The sequence below is a fragment of the Uranotaenia lowii genome, chromosome 2 (genome assembly GCF_029784155.1).
Source record: "Uranotaenia lowii strain MFRU-FL chromosome 2, ASM2978415v1, whole genome shotgun sequence".
Lineage (NCBI taxonomy): Eukaryota > Metazoa > Arthropoda > Insecta > Diptera > Culicidae > Uranotaenia > Uranotaenia lowii.
The window spans coordinates 320,143,398-320,168,348 of NC_073692.1; the positions used below are offsets into that span (position 1 = coordinate 320,143,398).

The 24,951-nt window shown below is 36.3% G+C and overlaps 1 protein-coding gene across 3 annotated transcripts in view; it reads left to right on the forward strand.

Annotated features, from left to right (window-relative positions):
* LOC129743836 (probable serine/threonine-protein kinase DDB_G0282963) overlaps window positions 1–24,951 on the forward strand; it is a 378,781-nt gene that overhangs the window by 294,931 nt on the left and 58,899 nt on the right. Inside the window, exon 2 of one of the 3 annotated variants that reach the window (XM_055736048.1) lies at window positions 3,953–4,025. The exons of the other annotated variants lie outside the window; for them this stretch is intronic. Coding sequence (XP_055592023.1) covers window positions 3,953–4,025 — 73 coding nt within the window. The remainder of the gene's footprint in view (window positions 1–3,952; window positions 4,026–24,951) is intronic. 3 annotated transcript variants of the gene reach the window in all.

Below are 24,951 nucleotides of genomic sequence, written 5' to 3' on the forward strand. Positions count from 1 at the left end.
CCCAAAACAGATTTCAATTAGTGACTCCAATGTTGCATTCCTCTAGCTATGCCGCTCTACAAATCAAATCTACAGACAATACTGCACCACATAAACTTCCCTTCGAAAGACGTCTTGTGAACGTTAGCCCATTCAAAGGTTCCCAACTAATTAACAGGACCATTCCACGGCTATTAGGTTCAGGCGCGAATTGATTGTCCGCCCTTAAGGGCGTTGAAATCGAATTACCTCCATGTCATTGAGGGGTAAAATAAGATTCACACTGAAAAAAAGAGAGAGCGTTTTCTGCTAGTGAACAGAGAAAAAAAACAGATCGGACACGGGTCGTTGCAGTCTCTTAACCCGCTGCTAATCGTCGTGGCACAATCGAAATCGAAATCGAAACTTTTCACGCCTTTCTCGAATTTGAATTCGTCTCGTGTAGGTATCAAGTGTCGCGCACCTAATCCTTCTCCTTCGGTCACCAAAATCGAACGAACGTGGAAGGTGGAAGTCCTCTAGCTCTAGCAGCACCAGAAATCAATTCCGTGAACTCGACCGTTCCGTATCTTTGACATTTTCGCAGCGCTCCGTTTTACGGCTGTTAAAATCGGCAGAAACCCCACAACCTCCAGCTTATTTAGTCAGATGCAACCGGAAAGGCCACCTGCAGGGTAGATTTCTATTAGGTTAGCTCAGCGCATTGAACTGCAGAGCACAGAATTGGGGAGGTTTCCAATTCATCCTAATTCAATATGCATTTTCTGTTTCTACGTTGTTGTCGCTGCAGTGATATGCGTTTTTTCTCTCTTGATGTTTATCGTCTTCTTCGACTAAGCGCAGTCGATGAATTTTAATTCTTTGTGCAAAAAAAAGCCTTTTCGCGGATCCCAGAGTTTCTAGTTTTGTCACTGCTAGTCGCCAAAGAAATTTTGTCCGCTAAAGGATCGGCTTAAAACCGAACGCACATCTATCAATGTTAGGATTTTTGTTTCTTTGGAGATTTATTTAACGTAAAGGCGCACATCTTTCAAGGATATAATGGCTTGCATCTTACAAATGTTGAAACTACCTCTCCACAGAAAGCTTACTACATAAATAACAGACCATTTTTTTGTTTTAATAACAAAAGTTTCAAAAGTAAAAAAAAATAAAATCCAACCTTCTAACAAGCATTTCTAAGAACTTATTGAAGAGATGCGATGAAAGATATGCAGAAGATAAATAAAATTTGATAAAAACAAACAATGATCGGAAAATCGCTCAAGAAAAGCAATCAGGAATGGTTTCTAGCTAGAATGATGCTTCCTCCGAGTGCTGTGATACGCACGTGGTAAAAGTACCCATTGAATATATGTCGAAAATCAACACTAACTTGATACAAGAAGATATACCATGCCCCACCGGCGGCTACCGTTGCTATTCGTCACGTGGCTAATCGACGGTGATCGACATACTTGGTGATACATTTTGAACGTCGCTCCCTCAATCATTCCCGAACGTCTATCCTCGCATCATTGTTGATAATGCTCGTTATTGATAGACGATCATTAATGTTTCAAAAGGAAAAATCTGAATAAATACCAGGACCACATGTTCAAAAAAACTGTAGCACATACTGGACAGTTCATTGCGGTTACCTAGTCATGATTTTGTCCTTCTAGGCAAAGCGAAAAATAAAAAATCATCTGATAGCCTACATAGATCGCTCAGAACTGATACATATCAGTTATGATCCTAAAAGTTGAAAGTCGTCAAGGGAAGGAAATCAGCATCGAGACGTTCGTTGCTGATAGTCTGCGTCCTTTTTTACCTCATCATGTATCGCAAAAGTGTTTCAAATACGGAAGCGTCGTTGTCATGCATGATTGTTTGTATGATTTGGTTGAAGAAGGAAAATTTGACTGCTTTGATTTTTTGGCTCTGAATGTAGTCAAGCATGGCTCGGTGAAAATGATTGATTTTCGGAAGTTTGAAAACAAAAGTTGCAGATTATTTATGCTGCTGCTGATTGTTTGTTTTGATTTGGCCTTCCGGTGTATAAAAAATAGTTTTTGTTTGGCCATCCAGGATAAAATACCGATTGACTTAAAAACCGCAGAATTTTAAGGCTGCTGCTGTTGATGGTTTTTTTTTTGGGATTTGGCCTTCCGGTTGATAAAAACGGATTGGCTTAGGAAAAGCAGATTTTAAGGCTGCTGCTGTGGATTTTTTCGTTTTGATTTGGCTTTCCGGTGAATTGAGACGGTTTGACTAAGAAAGCGCAGATTTTTAGGGCTGCTGCTTTGAATTGTTTGTATTGATTTGGGTTGCCGGTGGAAAAAGATTATTTGGCTTAGAAAGCGCAGATTTTGAAGGCTGCTGCTGATGGATTGTTTGTATTGATTTGGCCTTCCGATGGAAAAAGGTGGTTTGGCTAAGGAAGCGCAGATTTTTAAGGCTGCTGCTGTTGATGGTTTTTGTGATTTGGCCATCCGGTGGAAAAAAGGCGGTTTGGCTTAGAAAGCACAGATATTTAAGTCTGCTGCTGATTTTTTGATTTGGCCTTTCGTTTGATAAAGACGAATTGGCTTAGGAAGCGCAAAATTTAAGGCTGCTGGTATTTGATTGATTTGATTTGGCCTTCTAGTGGATAAAGACGGAATTGGCTTAGGAAGCGCAGATCTTTAAGGCTGTTGCTGTGGATTTTTGGTTTTGATTTGGCCTTCCGGTGGAAGAAGACGTTTTTGTTTAGGAAACGCAGATTTTAAGGGCAGCTGCTGATGGATTAATTTGATTTGGCCTTCCGGTGGATAAAGACGGAATTGGCTTAGAAAGTGCAGATCTTTAAACCTGCTACTGTGGATGGTTTGTTTTCATTTGGCCTGACGGTGGAAAAAGACGGATTGGCTTGGAAAGCGCAGATTTTGCGAGCTGCTGGTGTTGATAATTTTTTTTTATATTTGGCCTTCTGGTGGATAAAAACGGTTTGGCTTAGATAGTGCAGATTTTTAAGACTGCTACTGCTGATTGTTTGGTTTGATTTGGCTTTCCGGTGGATAAAGACGGATTGCCTTAGAAAGCGCAGATTTCTCAGGCTGCTGCTGATGAATTGTTGTTTTAATTTGGCTTTTCGGTGGAAGAAGGGATTTTTATTTATGAACTCACATTTTTAAAGCTGCTGCTGATGGATTAATTTGATTTGGCCTTCCAGTGGATAAAGACGGAATTGGCTTGGCAAATGCAGATCTTCAAGGCTGCTGCTGTGGATTGTTTGTTTTCATTTGCCCTTCTGATGGATAAAGGCGGAATTGGCTCACGAAACGCAGATCCTACAGACTGTTGCTGTGGATTTGTTGCTTTGATTTGACTTTCCGGTTGAAAAGACGGATCGGCTTAGAGAGCGCAGATTTTTAAGGCTTCCGCGGCTGATTGTATTTTTGATGTGGCCGTCCGGTGAAAATATCGTTTTTGTTCATGAAGCGCAAATTTTCGAGGCTACTGCTGTTTGATTGATTTGATTTGGCCATCCGCTGGATGAAGACGGAATTGGCTTTGGAAGCGGAGATCTTTGAGGCTACTGCAGTGGATTTTTTTAATTGGCTTTCGGGTTTTAAAAGACGGATTGGCTTAGAAAGCGCAGATTTTTTAGGCTTCCGCTGCCGATTGTTTGTTTTGATTTGGCCTTTCGATGGAAAAAGACGAATTGACATAGAAAGCGCAGATATTTAAGTTTGCTGCTGATTTATTGATTTGGCATTCCAGTGGAAAAAGACATTATTGATTAGGAAGCGCACGTTTTGATTTGGCTCTCCGGATAAAAAGACACATTGGTTTAGGAAGCGCAGATTTTTAAGGCTGTTGCTGCTAATTGTTTGTTTTGATTAGCGCCACTATCTTTAGAGTAAGCGATATCGTACTGTGGACTGTATGCTAATGTCATCATTCCAAATAAACAACCATTTAACAGCCCTTTTTTCTCTTCTCATTCCAGGTTTGTCAACAATCCACCGTTATTCAATCGCAATATTTACGTTCGTGTCAATTTTCGACAATCAAACTAGTAGGTACAGCTAAAGTAATTCTAAATCGTTGAAACCATGTTCTACAAAACTCCCATATTCCAACGAAAAACTGGCTCAAAATAGGCTGAAATCTAGCTCCAAACGCCAGCACGTGTAGCTACACCATAACAAGAAAAAAAAACAGATCCCAATCAAGATCCCTAACTAATGTTTAGCTTGAATTTCGTCATCTTTCACCGGGCCGGGCTGAATCCAGTTCGGTTATTGTGGATCGGTTCAAACCGGCAAAATCGAAGAACTCACGCGAAAGACTTGTTTTGCTTTTTCGGCCGCAGCGACTTACCTATTGGCCACGCGATATTTTTATAGCTCTACTGGCGTCGTAGTCGTCATCGAAATTGTTCCAAACTAGGACTATCGTTCCCAACGATCGGACAGAGGAGCTTTTTGCTTTTTCAGTGAGCTTCCAATACGGTTTATTCGCGTTAGATATGTGGGTTTGTTTTTATTATTTTTCTATAAATAAACAACTGTCAGGAACCTGGAGGCAAAACATATTTCATCATTTTTGGTGGTGTCAGTTTTGAAACATACTTTATGATCCCTGTTGGGTGACAGTTCCAGTTTACTGTCATAAATTTAGTCTATCGGCTATTTTCACCCAAATATTTTGGGACAGGTAACATTTGATCACATTTCGTAGAGTTAGTTCAGAAAATAAAAAAAAAAGTTTTTAGTTTTACCAATATGTTATTGACGGCTTTTTTGTTTCTTAAAATTTGATATATAGCTGACTTAAATCGACTTGGTAACCTGAATGAAAAGAAAATTTATTTTTGCCGGTTTAGATTCGTAATGATATGAAAACATCCGATGTTTTCTTCTTGTACACAGTAAACGAAAATTACCGAGTTCGGTAATTTTTTTACCGAAATCCTAACATGTGGAGTTCGTTAAACTGTTCGGTAATTTTTTCGGTAAAAAATAAACGAACATCGGTAAATCGATTCTTCATTTACCGAAGTTCGTTTATTTTTTACCGAAAAAATTACCGAACAGTTTAACGAACTCCACATGTTAGGATTTCGGTAAAAAAATTACCGAACTCGGTAATTTTCGTTTACTGTGTACCAAACAACTTTTGAAAAAAAGAAAAAAAGGTCCTCAGTATAAAAAAAATCTAAGTTTTTGCAACAAAAAATTCTGACTTTCTTTAATTTGACTTCGAAACTCTGTAATGGTTTTCTCAAATCAAAATGCTCAAATCAAGATGAACCAGCTGAAAGCTGAAAATTCTTATAATAAAGATATTAAAAACAACAATCTTTTCATGATTTTCCAAAATAACCTGAAACCCCAAAACTAAAAAATAATAATTTTTGAAATATGTACAAAATTTAAAAAAAAATCCGTAAAATTTGTGAATATTTCCAAAACCTAATTTCCAAAGTTCTGTGCTCTGTAACACAGATTCTGTGATGAAAGTTTGCTCAAAATTCTGTGAAAATACAAGTTGTTCTGTGTTTTCAGCAACCTTGGTCTTAGACCAAGCATGGATGGCGAAACTCCTCAGATCGGCTTGTCCAGTGAAAGTGAGTGCAATTTTTGTCCGTCTGCTCCCCCCAAAGCTGTGTGGGGAGCGATAACTCGCACTGTAAACCAGGGTGAGAACAACACATAATAGTGAACGAGAGCATTCACATCCACTGATGAAGAGTTCCCTTCTCCTCATTGTTGCCAACATTTTTTTTCCAAAATTGAAGAAGTCTTATTAAAAAAAATCAGGGTAAATCAGGAAAACGTAAATTGTCGAACTGATGACCTGTTAGTTGATCTCACTGAAGCCTTATAAATTTTTATCATAACTCTGATCGACATGCAGAACTGAAAGGAAATATTTGTCATAATTTAAACTTTGAGAAAGGGCATATTTAAAAGAAATCGGCAGATAGAGACAAAGGTTATTGATGAAAACCGGGTTTGTCATGTTCCTTTCAATCAAGCCATCAAGCAGAAGAACATGAGAAGTTTAATTTATGCGATTTTTGAATTTAGAATAAAAAATTATGACTTTTTTCGGTTAAACAGACGTTCATCTTTCTGCTTTTTGAAACAGCTTGTTTCCAGCGAAAGAGGATTGCATTCGGAAGCAGAGATGCCAAGGTGCCTGATTTTTCAGGATTTACCTGATTTTTCGGGGCTCAGCCTGACAACCTGATAAGTCATTGGATTTCCCTGATTTTTTTAAATAAGCCTAACTTTGTCTGATTTTGATGAAAAATGGGTAGTAAGGAACTGCATTAGATACCGTCCTGTTTTCTCCCGGCTCTTTGTTGTTAGGGAGGAGCCGACAAACCATGGAGGTCTACATATCGACCAGTTGTGATCTCATCCGAACAAAGGGGGATCAATGTTGTCAAAAAAATGTATTTTTCGCTTTCACACCCCATATTGCATCATTTAGACAAGGATCCTCATGAATTCCATCATAGCTGCCGGCAGACAAAACGAATCAATCGCATTTGTCACCTCCCGCATAATTAAAAACAGTTGGGGATATAGTACTAACTATTAACTTAATATATTGGTAGCAGTACCAGTATGAAATATCTTCCAAGTATCATTTCATTATACATGTTCAAAATTTTATTACCTCCATAAATTATGACAGGATCGTATCAGTGACAGTGACAATATGATATATGATTTAGTAAGTATAGTATAATAAGAGAATAAAAATTTGCAACCTTTGAATATTGTCTCTGGACCTTATCCAGGACTCTAACAGTGTACGACAAAGTTTCCTTATATTTTCTTAGCATTAGACATTAAATTAAAAAAAAAACAACATTGACATCATTGTATGAGTTAGACAAGTCGTTATCATTTCACCTCTTGCGGATAATAACTAATATTGTTATTTTAAGATGTAGTTGTGAGCTTATGCATTTTTTCGCTCTTGGGTTCAGCATCTGCTAATTTTCACTTCACTTCGTTAAAATTTGTGTCGGCAACCCCACGCCAGGTTCGGAACTGAAAACTGTGTTCAAAATGGCTCCGAAAAAAAAGAATCACGCTGAGAAAAACACACAGAACGCGAAAAGTAAGTAAAACTATATTATATTATCGATAAAAACTAGTGAGATTAAATAAAACTAATGAAATTACAGAAACAAAGATCTCTGCTGAGCGGAGAGCGGAAAAAAATCTACTGAAAGGCTGAACAATGCAGATCTGCACAAATAGGTAAGATTGTATAATCCATGTATAATATCAGAAATAAAAAATAAAAATCTCAACATTTAAATTTTTTAATTTTATTTTATTTTTTGTGGGAAAGAATTGGAACTATATTGGTTATGGTACAGGGAAGCTCTTTTTAAAAATATTTTACAATATGCGGAACGTATGATTGAGCGTTATTTTTACTACAAACTACTATAAGCAAACTATATCCATTGAAGTTGATGAAATCTATGATTTTGTATTCCAACGTAGCTAGAACATTCAGGTAGATTGTTTTGCTCGCCAAAAGTGGATGATATTTTAACCGTATCCAATAATGTAGCATGAAATATTTGTTCGAAAAAATCGCTCTTTTTGAATGGTAAACATGCTTAACAGCCCTTTCCCCATATGGTACTTTAACAGATAATCATAATACAGATTGTTAATATGGTCTGTGTTATTGTACATATACTGTTCACTTTACAATAAACGATAACGTTTAGAGACAATATAGAATATTCTCTATATATTGTAATTGATTATGCGGGCTACCTTAATCTTGATGATTACCGTATTCGTTCATTTGTACCTTCTCTATTTACAACCGTCAAAAGCTGAACCCACGTGGTCGCTTTCTCCCCACACTCTCTATCCCTGATCGGGGAGGGCTCCATTCAGTAAAATCCAGCGGCGATGCTTATGCTTATTAATGGCCATTCATCAATGTGTGACTGCTCGTTGAGGGACCGTTGTTTTTTCCATCCTTTTCTATCTCTTTTGAAAAATTTCTTCGAAAAAAGGTGTTATGCAGTCATCGCGGATGATGGAAATTGAAACCCAATCATATCGAAAGTAAAAGTGTCGTCTTTTGTCGCTGATCGTATCGTTACGTTTTGAAGTTTTTTTTCGTCCCCACTTTGGGTCTTGGGGTCCACCCAGGCTTTTCGAAACCAGTTATCCTACCAGGGTACCAAGTGGATTTGAACTGAAGATGAGACGAAAAGCCGCCTTATTATGAATAAAAAATAAACAAGAAACTCAAGAAGATAAGGAACAAGATGATCGAAGAAAAGAGACAGAAAGATGCGCATGCCTTTAGACACATACACTCACACTACCTGTTGTGCGCGGTGCGGTCTAGGAATGCCGACGACGACTACGTTTTGGACCCGCTGCTGCTGGACGGCCATCAAGCCATAAATCACCGGAGCAATTCCACGGTCGTTGACTGGTTCAGATGGAAAGACCCCTTTGACAGCTCAGCTTGGCAAAAGTAGCAGCAACAGCAACAGATAAAGGTGTGGATCGACTTTTGCAAGTTCACATTAGTCGATTCGTGCAGATGTGCACGGGAAAGCGGGCATCGAAAAAACTATGAACTTACGGATTTGAAATTAAAAATATGCCTGAAAAAGCCTTGTGACGATGCCATTTTCCTTTTTAATCTTATACATATTCTGTAACCAATTTTCCCTATGATTTTCATGAATAGCTGGATAAAGGAGAATGGGCAATTTGCTTCTCGAATGTTCATGAATGAACAATAAAGGGTTCGAAAGATCCTGATGAAACAAGAAAAAGTTACTATGGGGTCTAGAAATCTACCCTGGAAGAAAAAAGTTATGGATTGAGGAAGTTGTATTATTTCGATAAAAAAGTGGCAAAAATGTTGAGCTAGCGTTTTTGACACTCTTTTTCCTTCAAAGTTTTCCGTGTGACAGGCAAGAAGGAATCACTTATGAGTATTGACGTGCCGATATGGTCATCTTTTCAAGCATCGTTTCCGTAAGCAGTGCCCATGCTGCAGCAGCAGAAGTATTTTGCAATTAATCATTCTCGACTCTAGTGCCTTTGGGTGGCCTCTCGTGTCTGATGAGCTGAATTAGGTAGAAATACTTTTTTTTTACCTCGACTTTCTGTACCTGGTTTACAAAAGTCAGAAAATAAACTGAAGCGCCTCTGTTGACGTGCTGATCTTGTTCGGTAGCCCCCAAGGTTTTTTTCTGCAGCCGGAGAGTCGTGCGTATCGACCAAACGGGTCAGCAACCTTTCTCTGGACAGCTAGCGTTCTGCTGGCACCCCCGATAGCGATCCGAAGAACCCGATGATTGATCTACCAGGAGATATCCCCGGACCCAGGGCTTCCTACATGATCCAGCTATACTATGGTTTGGACTCGTGTTCGTTCAGAGATCCCGCTGATAGATAGTCTCGCGAAAGTCTCCTTCCACACTCTTAGCCTGTAATGGGCAGATGGATTAGCTCTGGTCCAACCGGACTTTTTTTACGGTTAAATCGCGAAACCCTCCTGATCCGTGGCCGATTGAGTTGAGAAGGCAAAGGCTGCAGCTAGTCTTGAAGCGGAGAAAAATTTATTGTTTCGTGTCCAGGGCTCGGCTCGGGGAAATTTGTAACAGACACTTGAGCTCGCTACCACTTGCACAGTATGGATATCGTGAGGGCAGTTTGTTTGTTTCAGAGCTTTCGATGCTTTCATTCACTTTAAACTGAAACTGAACTAGTTTTGGACCGAAATTAAGAAATTCATTTTGACACCCTTAATACCCTTTAAGCTCAGATATAACTTGAGAAAACAGGGCAATTTAAAAACATTCGATTTTTGTTATATTATATTAGTAAGCGCTGAGGTAATCTAGCGGATTGACGAGAGTCTTTTTAAGACAGGTGTACTGTGTTCGATGCCCAGTAACAATAAGAAAACATTCGGGTTCGAATCCCATAATGAGTCGACAGTTGAGATGGACCATTGGAGGTCACTATCAGGGAAATTCTTTTTTATATTTTTGTTTTTTAATAATAAATATGAGGATTTTTATTTATTATCTGACGGGTTTGCGCCGGGGGTCTTCAGATTTTCCTCAAAATTGAAAATTTGGTTCATTTTTGCGATTTAAAAACACATGTATTTTTTCAGATTTCTAACATTTTTGTTTTTTGAGTTAGCTTCGGTTAATTTTTTTTTTGTCAATAAAAAATAACCATTTTTCAAAGCTACATAACTCGTTATTTTTCAACGGAAATTATAAAATAGCACATCAAAATGCATTGAAATTTTATCAGCTTTCCAAGTAAAATAGTTGAAAAAAAATAAACAAAGACCTCCAACATGAAATGTTGTAAATAAACTTTAAATGACATCTAAAAGTACCGAATATTTTGCAAAAAAATACCATTGAATAGCTCAATTTATGATGCAACTATTATCTGAAGACACCAAAGTTGGCCATCAACTCCTTGAAAAGTTATGAAAGAAATAATGACAACAAATCTTTTTTTTTGCATCGAAATCAAACAATGTTCGAACAACTGCACTCACATATGGAGATAGCGCGCACTTCTAACAACATGGAAACAAAAGAACTTATCAAAGCAGGTAAAAACACATTTTTTGTGCTTTGAAGACTGCCCCTACTCGCATAACAGTCCCATATGAATTTTCTTCATTTTAGGTCAACACAGGGATTCAAAATAAAACACTAAAAAAAGAGGTTTTGATCTACAAATTTCGAAAAATAAATCAATGTGTGGCTGTCCTATATGAAATACACCCGAATAACAGTTCCATATGTGAAATACCGCGGATTTGGTTACTTTTCAATGCTTGTTTCGGCGAAATAGTCTTTGATTTATTGCTTTGAATCATTTAAAAAAATTTAACTCACTTGATGTCGAATGATGCACACGAGTTTTCGAAGGCAGGTCTGACTTCCTTAGGAATGACTTCCTGAGCGAAAAACTATCGGATGCAATCAAATTTAAGTCTTAGAAAGTAGCTTGGTGAGAAAAAAATATTCTGTATGGGACTGTTATGCGAGTAGATTTGAAAAAGGTTTCAAATATGTTCGATTAACAGTCCCATAATGAATAAAAATAGTGCTCTCGACCTTACCGATAACCCAATTTCGAAAATTTCAGGTCTTGCGATTTATTATGACAACCTAGAAACGATTTTCGTTTATGTTGAAAGTGGTGATCACAATTTAAGAATGTATTCCAAAACAGGACAAGCTGATTTTCTCGCTTGCTTGTTTTTGCAAATGGGACTGTTATGAAAGGGCGGTAGAGTGTTGCAGCTAAACTGACTTCATATTATATCCAAAAATCTAATAACGCATTCGTTTATACCCAGTTTTGCACCAGGTCACAACAAGTTTTGCAAATTTTTCTGTCATTTTTAGAAGTTTATGCGCTCAGTTTTGCATCCGTAATTCCCCAGATTCGATTTTAAATGGACGGTGGAACACTGAAGATTCGTTTGTGAGCGATCGAGGTAGCAGAACACTGACGACGAGTTATGTTCGTTCTAGTATGGTAAACCTCAAAACTGGGCGAATGGAGAAAACGAATACGGTAAAAGTATCATATTTTCAATGTCATATTACCTACAATGGGAATGATGCTTCCTACAGCCTGGGCTGGCCATATTGAGCTCTTCGATTATTTCTACATTTGTGCCACACTCTTTGTTTTTGATCAATGGGAAATGATTTTGGTGTCCAGTTCTTAGCTCCCGATATAAAAACTATGTAAAGCACGTCTATATTTCATTTTTTAATCACATTTTTGTGATCCCCAACACAGGGACTGAACCTTCTACTATTGGCATTGAATATGCTTCACAATGATCTTTGATCGAAAAGTTAATAAGTTATATAGCATATGACCAGGTTGTAAAAGCAACATTCCCATTATTTGTTATTAATCGCAGCACACTAAATTTGACTGCGCACTCATGATTGCGACATTTGTGCGAACTTGCACATTCGTGTGACCTGTCAAATCAGTGTAAAATCTGTCGGAGTTCTACACGCTAACCTCTTTTCAGACAACCTTTGTACGGATTACTGCGACTGCAAAACATTGCACGAAATCCAATTTTCAATGAAAGAGATAATATATCACATTAACAATACAATACTAAGAATTTTAGTTGAAAATTAAAGTATGCTGCACTCTACAAAGCACGAATAGGAGTGTTTTTACCTGCTTTGGTAAGTTCTTTTGTTTCCATGTTGTAGCCCAAGCAACCAAAAGTCACATATTTACTTGAATGAAGGCATTGAAAGTTACATATTGGCTGACAAAGAGAATCAACTGCCCAATTCCCTTTAGTGAACTTTATGTACTCATTAATGAACTTGAAAGTTGCAAAAGATATTAATCACTTTTGTACGTTGTATGTGACTTGTTCTGCCCAATTCCCATTAGTAAACTATATGTACTCATTAACGAACTTGAAAGCTGCAAAAGTGATCTATACGTACGTTATACGGGACTCAAGTCACATAAAGGGCACAAAAGTGCTCAATACGGGATTTGGTAAGTCACATAAAGGGCACAAAAGTGCTCAAACGGGTATTGATAAGTCACAAAAAGTGCATCGATGTGCTTTCAAAATCAAATCACCTCTTCGAGTTTTAGTTTCAGTTAGAACAACATCTAGGTGTGGTCTCGTGGTAGCGTGTTCGATTCTCACCACGTAGGTCGGGGTTCGATCCTCAAGCCGGGCATGTTTTTTTTCAATAAGTAATTTTGTACTTGAGTGACCATTCTGACGCGATATATGTAGGAAATGTAGGAAAGAAGCAATTGAGCAATTTGTAGAGTTTGAAATCCGGCATGTTGCATCATGGCGGCACCGGTACAGAACACAGTAAATAATCGAGAGAAGGTGATATGAAGCGAAGCCAACGGTTCAGTTGAGATAGAGAGAGATTTTTTTTGCTCATTTTGCGATTTTTCGGAAGCTGAATTAAGAGGCAGCTGGAAGCTGAATAGAAGATCATTAAGACTTGTTTTGGAACTTGAAAGTATCAATAAGAACTTAAATTTTGAGCTGCATAGAACGTACTTCATATCAATGATGGGGCTGAGTAAGCGTGTTTGTACCTGTTTTATGGGACTTTTGGTTGCTTTGGAATTTTTACCTGCTTTGGTAAGTTCTTTTGTTTCCATGTTGTGAGAAGTGCGCGCTACCTCCATATGTGAGTGCAATTGTTCGAACATTGATTGTTTTCGTCGCAAAAAAAGAGATTTATCGTCATTATCTCTTTGATAACTCTTCAAGGAGTTGATGGTCTACTTTGGTGTCTTCAGTTGAAAATTGCATCATAAATTGAGCCATACAAAGGTATTTTTTTGCAAAATATTCGGTGGTGCAGACAGTACTTTTAGACGCCATTTAAAGTTTATTTACAACTTTTCATGTTGAAGGTCTTTGTTTATTTTTTTTTTCACTATTTTATTTGGAAAGCTGATAAAATTTTAATGCATTTTGATGTGCTATTTTATAATTTCTGCTGAAAAATAACAGAGTTATGTAGCTTTGAAAAATGGTTATTTTTTTATTTTCAAAAAAATCTAACCGAGGCTAACCCAAAAAATAAAAATGTTAGAAATCTGAAAAAATACATGTGTTTTTAAGTCGCAAAAATGAACCAAATTTTCAATTTTGGGTAAAATCTGAAGACCCCCGGCGCAAATTGTCAGATAATAAAAAAAAATCCCCATATATCACATACAAATACCTCTTCTATTTAGGGATAATAGGCATCGTAGATCAGATCTATAATCCTCACACACTCGATATGTTCGAGTGTTTCCACATAGCCACTGAGCCTCATGCGCTCAACTCACGCAAAGATGTCCAAGGAGTGAGAATCATCTCATCATAATTGGCAGGGGAAGAAAATATAACACGAACGCACAATGACAAATCCCGTCTCAACTAAATAAAACATAAACAATCGAACTTCAGACACATACATACTTCCGCAATGGAAAAAAACCAAAATCCAACTTTGTTATTAAACATCACAGAGAGTATATGTAAATTGTTACTCCTGATCGTGGTAACAATGAAAGCTCGATTCTCAATTTCGTAAAGTTCTCTTTTTTTCGTTTGACGCTCTACCGAGACACGTTTTTAATTCCTACGATTTTAACATTGAATAAATAAAGGAATAATCTTTAGTACAATTATCAATATTACTTTTAGAGAACTTCATCTGTGAGTGAACTCTCTAGGGGAAAGGTTTCCAAAATGGGCCTATCGGATTAAATGCGCCTACGGCCGTTTGACGAAATGGTTGACAAGACAACATATCTAATCAATGCATTTTGAGCGAAATACGCTTTGAACATAAGGCAAGAAAGAATTTTAAGAATAAACCAACTTCAAAAAATTTAAAATTTATACAAGGAAAAACTTATTCGTACCAGCTGTGTTCGATGTTTACTCTTGGGCTCGAACTCGCGGACATCGGCTCAGAAGACAACAGACTTGCCAGCTGAGCTATATCACAAGTCCGTCCGATGTAATATTTTGACTTTTAAAAGTTATACGAAAGGATGCTCAAAACTAAAAGTTGGGTGGTATTTGTTTCTTATTTAAATGAAACCTTAGAAGTAAAACAAATTTAAACTTTTATGATGGTTTCATAATGATTGGAAAGCTGAGTAAGAGAGTGTTTTTGTATGCCCCCATCATGTTTGTAAAATCCTAAAATATCAGGTTAAAAAGAAAAAATGTATGATTTTTATCATTAAAACTTCGAATTTAAGCTCTCATTAACACCTTACGAGAAAATAGAAGATCTCAAATCAGATATGATAAAAAAATATGTTATGGATGAATTGCCTCCATAATATGGCAACCCCAATTTTTGTTTTATTCTATAAAATAATAAAAGAAATTTTTTTATAAATTTCAGCTTTGTCGTATGAAAGTTATCAGTTTCTAGCATTCCCAATGAAATTGTACGGAAATATTGCCAAAAAAACAGAAATTTTCCCTAAAACATAAATAGGCGCATTAAGCCCGCACGGTTTGAGGTTCGTCAATTTTGACCACAGTTATTGTAAAATCGATTTCTCAAAAACTGAAGGAGATTTCGAGATAAAAATTACTCCAATGTATAGAAAACAGTCTGCTCATGTTTATATAGTTTTTGTACACATATTCGATGAAATATTTGATTTAATCAGTATTCTGTTTAATAGGCGCATATAGCCCGCTCCTCCCCTACGTTTCCTTCTGTCTCGATTTTCAGTATAAGCCTCCACTACTCATCTACACCTTTAACATGTTCGTCGCCACGCTCATTTTGGGAGTTTTACTAGCCGGGTCCAAAGAAATTCTCGGAGCGACACAATAACGAAGGAGAGCTTTGCAACGTGTGGCTGAATTGAGCGACTAAAATGAAAAAGAGAGCGTCACACGTTTTTGATGTGTCGGGCCTCCCAGGAAATACACCTGTCACCCGAATATGGGTCCCGTGGCGACGAACATGTTAATTATCTTAGGTTAGAAACTGAATTTAACATTTCTCTGAAAATTTCTCACTTCTGTTCCAGTTCGATTATATCGCACAATTGACGGATTTCACGCCAAATAGACAAGAAGTTGGTATGACCTTCTTAGAATTCATGTAACTTTGTAAGCATAAAGATTTTATCTAGTAAAGCAACTTGTCATACTTAGTTTTCCCAAAAATTATCTAGACTAACATTTAAAAAGGGCCAAACTTTTCAGGCAAAAATATTATAAACATTTTTAAGCTAAAAAATTACAATTCCTACACAAATGTGGTTCATGAGAGAAATTTGGAAAAACAATTGAATTTTTCGAATAAAAATTATTTTTATTTAAACCCTACACTGAGAAAAAATGCATTTCAAAAACTAAAGCTCAATTTACCAAAAAAAAAGCCATCTCAGAATTTGATAAAAAAAAATCTAAGCAGAGTAATAATAAGACCTACAAGTCGTCCATCTATTGCAACTTGTGCTTTTTTTTTGAAAATCATGTAATATTTTTTCAGAGTAGATTTCCAACCCTTAATCCAAAACACGATTTAATACACTTATCAGTGGATTGGAGGCTTTCTTACAGAGTGTCAACTATCTTTGGAAATAAATGACACAATAATGGATTCCTTATTTCTGAATTATATATATTATTAATCTATAAAAAAGATTATGATTAATGAAAATCGATAGCAAACATTACTAAACATAATATAAAAAAGGTGGCCAGTACGTTTTTTGGAGGATCAGCGAACTGATATTCAACGAGTTCATTTACTATCAAAATATTTCAAACTGTTCAAGTTTGAGAGCCACTTTTCTCGACGCTCACTAGTGGTCAAGGGGTTAGCCTCCTAAACTCTCATGCTGGATGGCATGGAATCGATTCTCTGCTGTTTGATGATCCAATTTTTTTATACTAAGTTTATCAAAATCGTGATACCTGGAAAAGGAGTTAATGTGGTAAGAACGGTTATATGGAACATACAAATTCACGGACATCATCGGACTCTTAAATATGCACAAGTTGCAATATCTGGACAACTTGTAGGCATTACTCCTTAAATTTCATCAAATTCTGAGATGGGGTTTTGGAAAGTTGAGTTTTGGTTCATAAAATGCATTTTTCTAAGTGTAGGATTTTCAAATATTTTTATCAGTATTTTTTCTAAAACTTCAATCATTTTTCTAAAACTTTCCCCTAGATCACATTTGTGTAAAAATTGTAATTTTAGAGAAAAGAATGTTCATAAAAAATTGGCCTGAAAAGTTTGGCCCTTCTCAAATTGAATTTAAATCTTTTTTGGGGAAAATAAATATGCCAAGTGTCTTAACTACGTAAGGACAATACACACACACAAAATTTCATTCAATTCTGAGAGGGTAATGACAGATACTGTGTCGAGATGGCGCGAAATCCGTCTATCATAAGCTTGCCAGATTGCCCGGTTGTATCCGGGTTTGCCCGGATATTTGATGCAAAATTTCGAGAAAGTCCGGTCAAGTCCGGTTGCCCGGATATCGTGAAAAAAGTCCGGATATTGCCCGGATTTATCTACAATTTTCACAAAGAAACCAAAAAAAAATCAAAGTTTTGGAGTAAGTTTCAGCAAAATCGATGAACGGTATGGAAATTTTCAACGGTTGTTTAAAATAATTTCGCTGATTTACTTTTATAAACCTTTAAAAATTTAAGTGTTTATATATAATATAGTGTTATATATATATATATATATATATATATATATATATATATATATATATATATATATATATATATATATATATATATATATATATATATATATATATATATATATATATATATATATATATATATATATATATATATATATATATATATATATATATATATATATATATATATATATATATATATATATATATAGTGTTTATATATAATAACACCTAAATTTTGCCCTGAAATCCATGCCCGGATTTAGCCAGGTTTTTTTGAAAAAATGCCCGGAATTGCTAGGCCCGGATGGGAGTGGAAAAAATTCTGGCAACCTTAGTCTATCACAAATTAAAAAACGCACTCTTATGTTGTATTGTAGCCTAAATCTAAGTAGTTAAACGTTAGCATATCACTTAAATACTTAGCATATGCGTACCTGTGCTAGACTGCCTGATCAGATAATTATTTTGAATTATAAACCATAGAATTGTAAAATTTTGGTTTAATTTTAATATTGGAGAACGGTTGCCATGGACCGAGTGAATTTTAGGAATTATGTTCGTCAAGTTATGTCGTGAGACGGAATACTATGTAAATAAATAAATAATTGGAATTTGGTTCCGAATTCCTTGAACTTCATTTTCATTCCCATGACATGAATGTAATTTTTTTTCACTTCAGATTAAGAATCTTATTCCAAGCTCGAATCTGATTTCATATAAGAATTTTTTTTATCAAACAGTTTTATTTGAATTGACTTAATACAAGGAACAACTCTTACTTTTTTTCTGATAACGCTTATCGTGATGCGATTTGGAGTTGAAACTTTTTTCTTAATTTAAGCTTTAGGAAAATTAAGAAAATCAATGCTCAAAAGTAACGAACCGTTAAAAAACAATTTTGATGAGAAATCATTTTTTATACTTCTCCTGGGTAAAAAGTCTTGAAATTCCATTCCCACTGCAGACTCAATTCAAGTCCATTAAGTTTATAGTCAATGATCATTATAAGTCTGGATCGTTTTTTTAGCCCAGATTTAGTAACCCTGCTGTACACTGTGATTCTTCATTTTTTTTAAAGAGCTAGCCTTACTGTCAACCTTAAATAATCTTAGCTTCTACAGATTTCAACCCACTCTATTATAATGATCACCTCTTGAATTTAATGTTTTGAGTTGAATTTGAAATTTATAATGAAATATTTTTTATGAATGTGTGAATCTAGTCTAAAATCTTTAATAAATTTGAAATAATTCAAAATTAAAAAAAATTAAATAAATTAACAAAAACCAACAGTATTGTTGATCTTATGCAAAAGTGAATTGCAAATGATCGATTGCAAACTAGCCTGAAGCGTTTGAGATTCATCCTGTTTTGTTTTTCCAATACTTTTCTTAGTTATTCTATTCACGAAACGTAAGTAGATTGTTATTTAGTTCTTTAAAAGATAATTCATGGATTTCTATATTTGCTGAGGAATAACTTGCTGATTTAAATTTTGTCCTCTTAGGCGCCCTTAACAGAAAAAAAAAATGAAGTGATGGGCTAATCTTCTTGAACCGCTGGATCTCCTAACGTTGTTGACCGAAGCATCTATATTTGATGAAGTTGCCATGCTGATTTTTAAATGATGCTGAATTTTCAATAACTTTTCACATAAAAAATGAATAAAAAATTATGTTATTCGGAAATGTCTTTATTTCACCATCCATAAAATTTGTCCTATCGTGAAAAACCTCCTACGTGATGAATTGATAAATCAATAACGAATCTTGTAAATCTTCAATCGATAATGATTTTATTTGGAAATGGGATTGCAGTGGGGTAATGGGTTATCGGTCTGTAGAGTTCCTAAATTTGCCAGAAATGGAAATTATGAGCGATCAAATGATCCTTATCGCAATGATTGGAATGTCCTCCAAATGATACGTCGGGTTGGTTTCTTGTGAGTCGTCGTTTTCTAAAATCAGCTGATGAGATCACAAGATCAGCATGCGTATATCTGTAAAATAGAACTGTGTTAATCAACTAACATAACTTAAAGATAAAATTTCGAACCTTAGGCAATTTTGAAATTTTAGATGTCTACAGTAGGAAACGGAAAATCGAACATTTGCATATATCTATTATAGAACTATTTTCCGTGAAATAATCGCCTTTGATCTGATCCACAAGACTGCCTTGGTCACAACCGAACTGTTGCAAATTTATGAGATAATCGTTAATCGCCGAGTCATGTAAATTTTTCGAAATTCTTAATTTTCTACAACAACCAACACTCAATATTCCATAGGATTCCTCCATTCCATATGAAAATTAGTTTGTTTACTTATCACTTATCTGTATTTATATCACAATGTCAAAGGAAACCTATATCATTTTATAAAATCCAATTCTACCAACTGGCAATGTTGCCACCAGATGGCAATATGATGTCTTGCGAAAAATTATAAGAATTTTTTTCCAAGTGTCCTGTCTGTTTGTATGTGGTTTTATAGTAAACACCTCACGTTAACATACTGAAAATCCAGTGCAAAGTCGAATTTAGTTGCTAGAATAGTCTCAAAAAATGTAGTTTGATAAAAAGTTCGAAAAACAGCTAGCTGAATATTCGTCATGGATTCTGTGTTTCGTGTTTTATAAATCTAAAGATGTCAAAATGTGGCAAATTACGTTAACTTTCATTTCATTTCATTTTTTTACATTTTTTGTGAATTTATTCATAAATTGACTGAAAGAAACACATTTCTTACAAAATACTTCAACTGCGGCCTAGCGACGAACTTCTGCAAATAGATAGATAAAAACTTTAATTCGGGCAAGCAGTACCTATTTGTACTTTTCATATAAGTTCAAGAGATTTGGAATTTTATTCAATTTATTTAAAAAAAAAACATCATTGCTCATTGCCCGTTTTAATGAAAACAGAGTTAATTTTTCTCTAAAACTAGTGCATATCCAGTTTGTGCCACAAAGTCTCCAAGTGTCCCACACTCCGATGGTGGCCACTTGACGCAGTCCTCTAGTCGGTTCAATGATTGACCACAACTCCAATCGGTTGGACGGGAAAGAGGGCTACTTCTGTCTGCTAGCTCAGCTGTGGCCTAGCGAACTTGACTGCTGTCTGTGGTTTAGCAAAAAAAAGGCCCCCCATTCCATGGGCGCATTTCCACGGTTTCGAGGCCTAGATCGCGGTGAAGTAATATCATTACCTAGACACACGCGAACCAGCTTTTCAGTTATTGGAACATGATGCTGGCAATCGGTCGAGAAGAAGTTGGCAGTTCCCTATTATGAACTTCTCTTCTGTTTATGCTGTGCTGTGCGATTGGACTATGCTTGGAATGTGGTTTCCTTTGCAAGTTGACTGGCTGTGAGCTGCTGCTAGTAGCTATCTATTATGGTTGACGCACGAATTGATCTGTGTTACATTTTTACCTTTTTTCCACCTGCGTTCTGCGCGGCCCCCGAATGCTGCTCACTCGCAAAAAAAAACAGAAACGTCCAATCATATGGGGAAACAGGTTCCACTTTTCTTATTTTGTGTCGCGCTGGCCAAACTCCGGCGGCAAAATGGACAAGTTCTTGCAGATTTTTTTTTCGATGACTTTGTTGGGCTCCTGTATTGAATGTGAAATGAAACTCTTAAAGATCCTTTTAAGTGAGTAAAATTCAAGTATGTTAGCAGAAACTTAAAAATCATGAAAAGAAACTTAAAAAATCTGTTTTACCATTTCACATTTTGATACGAAAAAGTATCATTAAATGTTTAAGATTCAAACGAACAATACAATGATAGAATCAACAATACGTCCTTTTTCAAAATCTCGTGCAACACTCGGGTCCAAGGAAAGTCATTCCCGGGTGTTCTTGCTGAGCCCAAAGTGCACTTTTTTGCAGAGAAATACCACCTTAAGAGGGAGTTACCTGTTGTGCGGTTGATTGAAGTATGTTGTTTACAGTAAGTACTTATGCGGCAAAAATAACACAAAAAACCTGATTCGTTGCGGTCATTTCTTCTTGGCGCGCAGGAGGAATCGCACACACTTGATACTGCGCCGACTTACAAGTTAGCTAGCCGGGCACCCTTCGCTTAAATCGGTCGTGGAGGCCGGTTTTGCTCCCGGGAACTACATGTTAAAACACGGGTCCGATCAAGAATAACTTCCGATTTTGATCCCTTTTTTTTACTTGTTTCGAGGTTTCGCAACCAAACGCCCGAGAAGGAGGAGTACCTTCTTCTCGGCCTTTATGGCTGGTAAAATTGATGTTGATTTAAGGTTTTCTCGTAAAAATTGATTGTTTTTCATCCCCTGTTTTGTGCTTCGATTCGCTCGTGAGTTGACCTACATTGTTTATGCTTTGGTCACATGAATATGGAACAATGTTTTTATTCAGTTACAAGGCCATTATTGATTTTAATCTTACAGTGAAAAGTTGAGAGTTGATGTCTCTCGTACACATTTTATCTAGTATTAGTCTAGTATGAATGAACCGTAATCATTCGGACAAAGTATTGACTTTTTACTTCTTATTTAGAGTTTACCTGAACCAAGAGTCTGATTCTATGAGAGTGAAATTCACAAAAAAAACCGCAATTATATTACGCTAAAATAAAAAAAAAAAGAGCCTTCTAATATACGTCTTTGTGATCAGATAAAGTATAAAAAGCGTTATGGGACAATCTTTGAATACGGTTTCAGAACCTATTTGATTCTTAAAACTTAAATGTTGTACTGACCCTAAAATGTTGTGGTTGGATGTAGATTTCAATTTTTTTTTCTTTCTTCGTGATTTTCATTCATAGTTGGTTCAATCGAAGAATTCATTACTATTCTGTGGCTTTTTATTCTTACAAAACTGTCTCCGAATTCTCATATTTTACGAATCGAAACGAAAAAAAAACAGAAAAAAATCATCACTTTTTTCTCAAAAGAAAAAACTGCTTGCGGTTTAAGATTATTAAAGAATATCTTTGTAATATGTATAACACAGTGGTGCCAAAAGTAATGACAGTTTATTTAATGTATTGTATCTTTACAACGAAAATCAGCTTTTACTTCAATCATGAGTTCTCAATATTTCAAAGTCATTGGCATAAGATGTGAATACCAGCGGCAATGATTCGATTTGAGGCCGCTGGCATTAAGCTCCCAGTGCAACCGCATTTCGTTTTATTGAAAAAACCCAAATTAAGGGTACTTCTGCCCAAAATGCTCTAGTGGGGCAGAACGCCAACGGCTATATTTTGATAGATTCTGAAGATTTGAGAAGTTTTAAGTGAATTCCTCTAGCACAAATGTGTACTTACAATCAATTAGTTTTATTTTTAATAAAATCATTACCAGATATTTAATTAAACGCGAATAATAATCAAATTAAATTTTATGGTGACTATTTATCACTCAAGTTTTAAAAAGTGAGCAAATGAAATAAACCTTTACGCCAAAGTGATTTCTTAAAACATCCTCACTATTAATTTTATTGGTAGTTCAAAGAATATTTTCAAATAATCAATTGTTGAAAAATTTCGCTAAATTAATATTTTATGTTAAACTAAAGATTAATTAAACTTTGAATGTCCGATCATATTGCCCTAATCGATTTTTGGACAAATTGCCCTCCTCTCAAGGTGCTGTTCGATAGGATGTAAACAAAACCACGTGCTTTACTCTAGATTTTAGAGTACAATTTTCCACGAATACAGACCTACCAACCTAAGGGTTGATCGACGACCGACGACGCATAGGGCTGAGATAAAAGATCTTCACTGCTGGCGATCCGGAGTCAGCGTCTTCACTTGCTGCCAGTCAAGGTTCTCGTCAACTGTGCGGATTTCAGCGGATAGACTACGCCGCCACGAGCTTCTGGGCCTGCCTCTTCTTCGATGCCCATCTGGATTCCAGTCTGGCGCCTCTCTGCAAATCTCGTTTTCATCTCTTCGCAGCGTATGCCCAATCCATCTCCACTTACGTTCCCGAATCTCGATTTCTAGCGCCTTTTGATGACACCGGCGATGAAGTTCCATGTTTGAGATCCAGTTGCCAGGCCACCAAGCGCGGATGATGTTCCGCTGGCAACGATTTACCAAAACTTTCGCGTCGTCATCGCATATGTGCACCAAGTTTCGCACCCGTACAGCAATATGGATTCTACATTTGAGTTGAAGATTCGGATTTCAGTTCGTAGAGAGATTTGACGTGAGTGGCAGATGTTTTGGAGACTCGCAAACACAAATCGGGCTTTTCTGATCCGGGTTTCGATGTCTCTCTTGGTACCGCCATCATTCGTAATCTGGCTACCAAGATATTGGAAGCACTCCTCTCCCTCAACCTGTTGTCCAGCTACCACGAAATTGGAACAATTTTCTGTGTTGATTTCCATCGACTTGGTCTTACCGACATTGATTTTGGGACCTGCTGCCTTGGAGCTTTCGGTGAGGTCGTCGAGTTTGCTCTGCATGTCTTGTTGTTTTTGGGCGAGCAAAACAATATCGTCTGCCAGGTAAAGGTCGTTCAGTTGCTATATTGTCGAAGGATTCCACGGCAACCCTCGGTTTGGTCTACAGTCAATTGATCCAGTCAAGATCTCATCCATTACGATGAGAAAAAGCAGCGGTGATAAGATACATCCCTGCCTCACTCCAGCAGTTACCTGAATTGGATCTCACAAGACACCGTCGTGCAAGACCTTGCTCGAAAATACCTCGTACTATGCTTCGATGAGATAGATTAGTTTACCTGGGACTCCTCGTCGCCTTAGAGCCACCTAGATGTTTTCGTGGTTCAGTCGATCAGCTTTTTCGAAATCAACGAACACCATCACCACGAATACAGACCGATTATGTAAATGACAGTATTCGGCACAAAAGCGCTTATCCGCTAATTGCTAGTTAGTCCGCTAACTTTCCGTTAGCGCTTTAATTTTGCCGCTAAGTTTGGTTTGGTCTAACGAATAAAATAGTTCCGCTATTTTTTGGTTCCGCTTAATGAAGATCGCTAACTCCCATATATGTATATGAATCTCTCGAATTACTTATTAATGATGGAATAAACTTTTTGTCTTTATTCAAGTTGATTGGAGTGAGTTTACAACTCAATTCATAGAATCCAGCCTTCAGAGACAAAAACCACGAAAAAATTCAAATGTTATAAAAATCAGTCTCTTTTATTCTCATTGAATGTACACAACAAAACAAAAAGTAAACAAGTTTTCTCCATAAGTAATTAAAAAAAATCCCAAATCCAGAGGTAGCAAAATTGACTGTACACTCAGAAAAATACTATTATGTTTACCATAAGATACTCTTATGAAGTGGCGCCATAAGAAAAATCTATGAAATTCATAAGATTGTCTTTTAAAGCGAATGAATTCTTCAGACGAACACCTGCTTCAATGAGAGGTTGTTTTTTTTCATAAGAGGATCTTATGGAAACCAAAATTTCACGTTTGATGACAAATATCAATAAAGATGATGTTAAAAACGTTCAGTTTATTTTCTGGGTAATTTGTTAACAATAACTTCATGATCACCATAAGAAGCACATCAACGCCTGGTTCCAACAGCCATTCTGCTGCACCCGGTCCATTGAAGTTATCCTTTTCGCCGGTCAACATGCTGAAAAGTAAACAAAAAATGTGTTTCAGTTAACATATAATTTGAACGTTCACAAAAAATTAACTTACCTATTGGAATAACAAAATCACGTTCAAC